Below are 9,634 nucleotides of genomic sequence, written 5' to 3'. Positions count from 1 at the left end.
AAGAGTTGTAAGACTTTTAAGTATTTAGGGTAAATGATAAACCGAGATGGCACTTGTATGAAAGATATAGAAATGAAAATAGTAGGGGGAAAACAAGCCATGAAAGAACTCCATGGAGTAATATGGAGGGACACTCTAACTAACGAAATTTTTCAGGGCATAGTGCTGAATATTACCCTACAAGAGCGGAAGAATAGCCCGTGACAAAAATAATACGAAATAAAATCAGAAGAGTTGAATTGGAGTTTATGAGAAGGTGTCTACAAATTGCAAGGTAAGATAGAATAAGAACAGAGGAAATATGAAACAGAATAGAAGTAGAATGCTCAATTACAAAAAAGTTGTGGTAGTAAAAGTTTGGGCCCTGAAATGGTACGGGCATGTATAAAGAATGCCGGAGCACTGGTGGCCGAAAATATTACTGGACTGGGACCCGCGGGGACGAAGCCGGAGAGGAAGACCTGCTGTGAGATAGAAAACTCACATAGGAAATGCTGTGATAGATAGAGACCTCAGAGACCAGAGATGGCGACTGGAGAATAGAGCGCTATGGAAGACGAAAACGTCAAACTCATAATGGGGAAAAACCAAGACGAAGAAAGTAATTCAGTAATTCAGCATTGGAAAAATAATTTTTTTTATTAAAATTATAACTATTCGTAACAAACAAACAATATGAGTTATATTCGCGGTCGGACGGACAGACAGCCTAGGTAAAATTTCTCACCTAAGTACCATCCTTGGATTATAAGCTTTCATTTGACACCTCATTTGTCATTCTTCCTGGTATAATGACGGAGGAGTTGAGTTTACGGACAGACACACAGACGGGCGGACGAACGGACAGACGGACGTGGATAATTCAATGTTTTCACATTTTTTCAAAATTAGTCCTGTCGCCAGTGGGGGTACAACGGCCTCCTTAATTCAGATGGACTAACCCAAGTTTTTTATGTATTTTGACCCGTAGAACACGAATTTTTTGGGTAACAGTCGATCCGGATGTCGATAAGATTGTTATAAACAAAGAACTTGAAAAATCACATAACCGCGATTTTTCGCAAAACAAAACATTGTTTTGTACTTTTTGGGTCATTCTAAGCAAAAAATGTTTTACAAGTTTTTTCGTATAATGCATAGTTTTCGACATAAACGCGATTTAACTTTCAAAAAATCGAAAAATTGCAATTTTTGAACCTGAATAACTTTTGATTGAAAAATAAAATAGCAATTCTGCTTACCGCATTTGAAAGTTCAAGTCAAATTCTATCCGTTTTGATTAGATTCATTGCTAAAAATTAATTTTTTTATTGTCAAACAAAACTATAAACACATAGTGATTGAGTGATATTTTCAATGCATTTCCCATTTGAAATCGAAGGAGTAGCGCGCATACAGACAATTTCTACGTATATTACATACCTTAAAAATCATGCATTGTGCACGGGAAACACTGTGTGTTTATGGCTTTGTTTAACAAATAAAAACTTAATTTTTAGGAATGCAAACAATCAAAACCGATAGAATTTGACTTGAACTTTCAAATGCAGTAAGCAGAATTGCTATTTTATTCTTTAATTAAAAGTTATTCGGGTTCAAAAATTGCACTTTTTCGATTTTTTGAAAGTTCAACCGCGTTTATCTCAAAAACTATGCATCCTACGAAAAAACTTGTAAGACCATTTTTTGCTGAGAATCGCCCAAAAAATACAAAAATGTTTTGTTTTGCGATAAATCGCTGTTATGTAATTCCTCAAGTTCTTTGTTTATAACAAACTTATCTACATCCGGATCAACTGTTACCCAAAAAATTCGTAATCTACGGGTCAAAATACATAAAAAAACTTGGGTAAGTCCATCTGAATTAAGGAGGCCTTTGTACCCCCCCCCCCCCTCCCTGGCGACAGGACTAAATTGGTGAAAACAATATTAATTCGTAATCGATTTTATTCGTAAGTGTATCCTTTCTTTTAATTTTTGGAGAAAACCTCATCCTTTTATGAATTTATTATTTTTTTATATTATTTAATTATACAAGAATATATTGATTTATGAGGAACCTGAGAGAGTGGTTTGGATGCAGCTCAAAACAACTATTTAGAGCTACTGTCTTAAAAATTAAAATAGCTATAATGATTGCCAACCTCCGTAGCGGAGATGGCACCTGAAGAAGAAGAAGATATTGATTTATAGCATGTATCAATATCTTCATTCGATATATCATATGATACAATATATCGATGTAAAATTTTTTTTGCCATCCCTTTTGGGAGGTGATTTGGAAATTCCCCGCATGTAAAAGTCCCTACATGTTCGCTAAATTACTTTAGACTCTGCTAAATTGGTTTAGACTAGGCCATAGTAGTTTATCCAGAAGTGTGAGTCTTTATTATATCAGGATAAACTAGTTTGGCCTAGGCCAAAATACTTTGGTCTGAAGTGTGTGTATTTATATCAGGATAAATCAGTTTGGCCTCTGACAAACTAGTTTGGCATACGCGAGATAAGACAAACTAGTTTGGCCTAGGCTATACTAGTTTATCCTAACGCACTAAGGACGTGTTACCGGCCAAACCCGATTTCAGGACAAACTAGTTTGGCCTATACCAAACTAGTTTGTCCTGAAATCGGGTTTGGCCGGTAACACATGGATATTTCTAAACGACATGAAACAAATCAAGCCTCCTAGTATTTCATTCCGACAAAATAACTCGATATGGATGCCGTAGTGACATCTGCCTAAAACATAAATATTCAGAGCTGTATATCACTTTACAATTTTTCTACTGAGAGAAACATTTTTAAAACAAACGTACTATATTAAAATATATTTAAATATATATCATTAAAATATCATAAATTAAAATTTATTTAAAATTTTATCTTATTGAATAACCAACTGAACACCTTGCTATAAAATAAAGTGTTTGATGATAAACCTCAAGAAGTTATTAAAAAATATGTGTATTGTACCAAAATGACGAAGCTTATATTATTCGTGAGTGTTATTTTAGCAGCTGCAGTTTCGAGCGACGGAGGCATTATTCAAGATATTCTGGGCTCTGTTAACTCAAAGTATGACTTCATTGTTATAGGAGCAGGTGTGTAATAAACGTATAGAGTGTAACACAATTGATGCTTTTCTTCTTGCGTCCTCTTCTTTGGCCATCATAAAGATTTTTAGATTTTTGACTTTACATAACTCTGGTCTTTGTCTACAGATATGTATATCATTATTATCCGATATTTCATCTATATAACGTCCGATGTCAGACTCCATTAAGTATGTTCATTTGTTTTTTATGTGTATTCAGTCGGGACCAGTTATTCTTTTGATGTCATTAGTCCATCTGGTTTGAGGCCTTTTTCTGGTTCTCTTATGTTCTGTTGGATGCCATTCGATAATTTGCTTCGTCTATCTCGGTGGTTTAGTTTTTAGCCGTCTATTGCAAGTTCTTGGTTTTTCCATTTTTTAGTTCGAAAAGTATCGTCTATGGTCAAAGCAAATAGCTTCAGTAAAATATAATCTCCTTGATTAATTACTCTCTGTATTCTTATCTTTTCGATTTTTTCTACTATTAATTGTTACTTGCGATGTTGCGTTATCGTTTTTTATCGTATATACAGTGTGGGCCAAAGAAAACAGTCCACCTCGATATTTGACAGTTGTAATTAGATTTTAAGGAAAATCCGAAACAGGTCGATTTTTTATCTAAAGCGGACACATTTTTACGTTACATAGATCTGTCATTTGTCAACCCCCTCCCTTCCACTTCTCCCACCCCTTATTTTTATATAGGGAATAGGGGTCGTGTGCTAGCTCATTTGAAAGGTTATTCAATTCTTTATTCAGTAATATAAATATTAACGTAATTGTTTATACAGGGTGTCCAAGAATAAAAATTTTTAATTAAATTAATTGGCACAAAAAGAAGAATGTATGTAATTTATTCAATTCAAAATACATTCTACTTCTGTGACAAAACAGAAAAAAAGTTTTTTTGATAAATAAACATTGCTTTTCGCTTGATTTCAGTGTTCAAGCTGCCACCTATCTGTCTCTTGGTAGGTTGAATATTGAATTTAAGCAACAAACAATGTTTATTTATGAAATAAACATATATTGAGGGTGAAATTTTATTATTCTGCGCGCATGCGCACACCGATAGTATGGTATTAGTCGTTATACGGGCTCTGATTGGGTGTTGAAATGATCTGTCAATAATTGTTCAATATGGAGGTTATCGGTAAACAAAAATATTGTATATATTAGTTTTTATTGTTGTGAGGACAGAAATAAAATCAAATTTATAATTATAGTGACTTTTTAAATAGTTTTGAAAAGCCGCAGGTACGTAATTCTAAATGTTTCAGTTGTATTCCAATAAAAAATTATCTTCATACCTATCTATTTGGAAAATCTAAAAAAAATAATGTAGTTACCTATTAGTAGGCAATGCTTTATAATCTGATTACGAACAAACTTTCTACAAATCTTCATCTGATATATCGTTTTCTTACTCTATATGTTGTTGTATTTTAATTCGACAAAAATTAAACTAATAATTTGATTAAATTCATATAAATAAACAAAATGTCAAAAAGTTTATGGTGTAAACGTTTAGTTTGTGTATATTCCCACATGACGTATACGCGAATGTGGTGCAGTGGGAAACCGCTTCGACTTTCGTACGGCGCGATAGACGTGAAATGGGTTCAAGCCCCAAGCAAGTTGTTATTTTTTTTATTTTTTTTTTTTTATAGATTTTATGATTGTAAATATATTATTATATAATTTTTTTCAGAAAATACGTATTTAATTAAAATTGTTGGCAACAATTATTGTTCAGAAATCATTTGTGGCATTTTTCAATGTGTTTGTGTGTGTTTTATTCTTTTATATTTGAAGATATTCTTTTTTAGGCGCGATTCGATTGAGGGTAAAATTGTACATAAATCTGCGTGCCTGCGCACACAGACAGTATGTAGTTCCTTGCTAATCTTTCAAGATAGGTGTTTATGTATCTGTATCCGTGCAAATAAGTCATTAATGCCCGGTTGCACCAACAGATCTTAAGCTTAAGTTGAGAATATCATAAGAATTAATATAATATAATTATAATATATTACAATGAGAATACCATAATATAATAATAGATATAATGGATAATAAGGTAAGAATCCAAAAGTATGGTGCAACGTAAGTGATATTAAAGGAGGCCCTATCTATAAGTAGAGCTTAGCTAAGCTGGAGCTTAAGATCTGTTGGTGCAACCAGGCATAAAAGAATATATTAGTGTTTTTAGTAAATGTATTATTTATTATAATTCTTGTGTTCTGGATTTGTGTTTCTCTGTAGTAAAGTAATGAAATATTTACACTGTTTGTCGCCGTGTTGTGTAATTATATTCGAAACTTACATGTCAATTAGAAGGACCTCGCTGGTGTAGTTGCTAGGGCGTTAGCTCCGAGATTAGAATGACGCGGGTTCGAATCCTGGGCGATTCATATTTTTTTTATTTTTGGTTGTTTTAATAAAAATTTTTTGAAAGTGGTAGATAAGAAAGTTAGTTTAATTTTTAAATAAAATACAAATAACCTGTTAAGTATATTTACTTCGTTGAAATTACCTATATAATAGAAAAATATCTTCTTACGTGCATACAAAGTACACACATTCTTTTTTTCTGTTTTTTGTTAGCAGTAGAATTTATTTTGAGTTAAATAAATTACATAGGTTCTTCTTTGTGTGTCAATTAATTTAATTCAAAATAATTTTTCTTGGACACCCTGTATAAATAATTATGTCGATGTAAATATTACTGAATAGAGAATTAAATAACCTTTCAAATAAGCTAGCACACGACCCATATTCCCTATTATAAAAATAAAGGGTGGGGGAAGTGGAAGGGATCGGGTTGACAAATAACAGATGTTAAAAATGTGTCCCCCTTAGATCAAAAATCGACCTGTTTCGGCATTTCCTTAAAATCCAATAACTACTGCCAAATATCGAGATGGACTGTTTTATGCCTACTTTCCATATTTCCATGGAGTCCATATTTCTATGGAGTCAAATGCTTTCTGATAGTCTACCATTGCTATCCTTCTTCTTCTTCTTCTTCATGTGCCATATCAGAATTATTATCCGACGATAGCGATCACTATTATTGCGAAGTCTTCTCGATCTTCTGCAATATGAATTAAGTGTCCTGCATTTGATATCTGAGTTCATTCAGAATATTTTTTAACCAAGAATCTTGTTTTCGTCCTACATATCTAAGGCCCTCTATTTTGTCTTTAAGGATCAGTTGCAATATTTTACATCAATTTCCACGCACTATATGTCCCAGATAAGACATTTTCCGGTTTTTAACAGTCTATAGGAGTTCTCTATCTTTGTTGACCCTCCTTAGTACTTCTTCATTAGTTTTTCTTGCTGTCTAAGGTATCTGCAGCATCCGTCTATGAATCCACATTTTTAATGCTTCAATCCTGTTCATGCATTCGATGTTCAGCAAGCGACCAAGTAACACGTATTTTTGGTACTCAATTATCGTGCTAGTTAAATAGTAATTACAGAAACAAATTTAAAAGTAATTAAAGTAAAAACTACTAGTGAAAAGTGATTTGTATACGGAATGTTTTGATTGTGAGTAGACAAAATTTATTATTTGGGTCTATTTGGGTTTGAATGTTTCAATAAATCACGACAATTATCTTTATATTATCCAATTCCATGAACGGATATCGCAGCGAAAATTATAAAACATCACCGTTAAGATGTTAGATTTTAAATAAATTTAAAAGATGTCATCCTCAAGTCAACCGCAACAAATTGCATCATATTCAAAAGCAGTTAGCCAACCACGCAATATATTAACCCCAGACAGAGAACAAGCTATTTTATTTAACACTCTAGAGAATTGTACAATTAATGACTATCTTGAAGGATTGAGTCAGCATATACAATCAAGAAATATAATTTTCGCATCCCATATATCAAACGGTAGAATATGCATATATCTATCATCTAAAAACTTAGTAGATAAATTCATAGCAGAAACAAAGAAGATAAAGTAAATGGAAATATACTAGAAGCAAGAAGATTAATAACTTCATCAGTCCGCTTAATTCTGTCCGGTGTATGTCCAAGTATACCTTCTAACATAATTAAAGACGAATTAATAAAACTAGGTCTAAATCTTCTCTCAGATATATCATACCTACGAATAGGAGCAACCAATCCTGCTTTCAGTCATATTCTAAGCTTCCGACGACAAATTTTCATTTCACCTTTGCCAGACAACCATGTATTACCTGAATCTTTTATCATCGAGTTAGAACAAACATCATACCGCATATTTATAACCCAAAACGAAACATGTTTCAAATGCAAATTAACTGGACACCAGGCAGCTAATTGTCCAAATATTTCCCCTCATAACCATCCTTACAATGATAATGCAGTGTAAATACTCCGACAATTTCAAATACCACTCCCTCCACACTTATTAAGCCTTCTCAAACCACATCACAAACGGTAGTCATCCCACATTTATCAATAAACCCATTCCTACACATATGTGACCACTTCTTCAGTTAACACTACAATCGCAACACCTACATCGTCTGAGTCATCCTCTAATACCCAAACACAAAAATCAACCTCACCTGAAACAAGCCAACACTTACCTGCAAATAAAAATACACACACGAATACTCACGAACCTCAGATAACTTCGAACAAAGCAACAGGAAAAAAATCTTAGAAGATACAATCTCACCACCCACCGAAGACAACTTCGAAAAACCTAAGCTTCAATTAAAGAAAAAAACCAAAACTGATGACAAGAACTTAACAGATGAGACATCAAATCTTCAAACATTACTAGAACCAGTTAGAGAATATGTAGAAAGCAAAATGCAATTACTAAGCTTCAATCAAGTAGTGGATCTATTCGAAAATATAAAAGGAGCAAAAGACATAATCAGCGTAACAAAATTATATTCAGAAGACTCTCATGCACTTATGAAGTTTCTATCGGACTTACATCCATATTATACCGACAAAAGAATGAAAACCAAAGGCACCAAATTAATAGGAAAACTTGGCAAACACATAGGCTTACGCGATGTAATAAAAACTCTGACAACATTGTCGGGAGAAGATTCCGACTCATCTGTAAATTCCTCTAAAGACTAGCCCATTTAGCATCCTTCAGCCAAGACTCCATTCTTATTAACGAGGTTTCTTCCGATGACCTGAAGTCAGAAAATAAAAGATAAAGTGTTAAGTGCGTAGAAAATTAGTGAAGTGCATCGCAAACATACACACCTATTTACGCGAACTGTGCCGCCTATGTGTGAAAACTGTGAAACATCACTCTTCGTGAAGCATATATTAAACTAGTGCAAAACATATGAAACAACAAGAAAATGAACGCTATCCCAAAGAATATAAAGGAAGCCTTAGGAATCAACACGAACGTAAAAAACACAATAAGTTTTATCAAAGACTCTGGACTGTATCAATTATTGTAATCTTTACTAACTTTACCTTTGTTATATTTTTTAGATCGCTAATAACCCTGGTGGTTACAGCGTAAATAAATAAAAAAAATCCTGTTCATGATCGATATTTTAAGCTTCCACACTTCTTCACCATACGAGAGTGCAAACTTAACCATAGCACATAATCATTCTTTGTCGTAGTTCTAAACTGAGATGATTATTGCAAAAAAATGATTTCAGTTTCATAAAAGTAATTTTAGTCGTTGCTGTTCTACGTTTATATAAAAATATATTCCTATATTTTTTAGTATTTGCGTTAATTATTTTACATGATTTACTTTATCGAATATCTTTTCGAAGTCCACGAAACATGCAAATACGGCATTTTTGTAATAGGATGTTTAGCGCAAAAAGTGCCTCCCTAGTTCCCACAGCATTTCTAAAACCAAATTGGGTATGTTTTAGATCTTCTTCGCATTTGCATTTGCTAGTACTATCCTTAGTGTTATATTATATTCATTTAATTTTTCTATTAATTTTCTTATTACTAACTTATGATCTATGATGCTATAATCCTTTCTAAAACCCACCTGCTCTCGAGATTGATAACTAGGTATCCAATTTTTTTGTTATTCCCAATATAATTATCTTTATAAACAATAATACTCATAACAAGCTTATTGATGATTTTATGTATATTTATTTCCATCTCTAAACATAAATACTATGAGAGCATTTAGCCAAGCTATGGGCCTTTCACTCTTCATCTAGAGGTCTCAAATTTCGCATAATGCTCATCACAGTTCTTTTTTCATCCTCTGTTAAGTCTGGTATATCTTCAGATTCGGATTTGGTGTTTTTCTTCTTTACTTGGTGGTACTTTCACTTTTGATTCATATATTTGGTGTTAATTATCTATCATTAGGGCTAGTTTTTGGATTTCTGCAATTTCTTAATTGTCATCATTAATTAGATGTTTTATTCGATTTGATTTTATTTGATTCTTATAAACTTTCATTTGATTCTTCTGCAGCTGATAGTAAAGTGTTAAATTTGTTGTTTCACGCTCTTACTCGGTGCAGAGTACAAAATAATAGCAATTTAGATGGGTAAACTATTG

The 9,634-nt window shown here is 32.9% G+C and overlaps 1 protein-coding gene across 2 annotated transcripts in view; it reads left to right on the top strand.

Annotated features, from left to right (window-relative positions):
* Positions 1–2,925: 2,925 nt before the first annotated feature.
* The window catches only part of LOC114334629 (glucose dehydrogenase [FAD, quinone]-like), a 65,850-nt gene continuing 59,141 nt past the window's right edge, over positions 2,926–9,634 (top strand). For both annotated transcript variants that reach the window (XM_028284712.1, XM_028284713.1), the window contains exon 1: positions 2,926–3,101. In XM_028284712.1, coding sequence (XP_028140513.1) covers positions 2,978–3,101 — 124 coding nt within the window. In that variant the 5' untranslated portion in view covers positions 2,926–2,977. The remainder of the gene's footprint in view (positions 3,102–9,634) is intronic.

This window comes from Diabrotica virgifera, chromosome 5 (genome assembly GCF_917563875.1).
Source record: "Diabrotica virgifera virgifera chromosome 5, PGI_DIABVI_V3a".
Classification (NCBI taxonomy): Eukaryota; Metazoa; Arthropoda; class Insecta; order Coleoptera; family Chrysomelidae; genus Diabrotica; species Diabrotica virgifera.
Note: the sequence above shows the minus strand (reverse complement) of the source record. Positions and strands in the feature narration are given on the sequence as shown.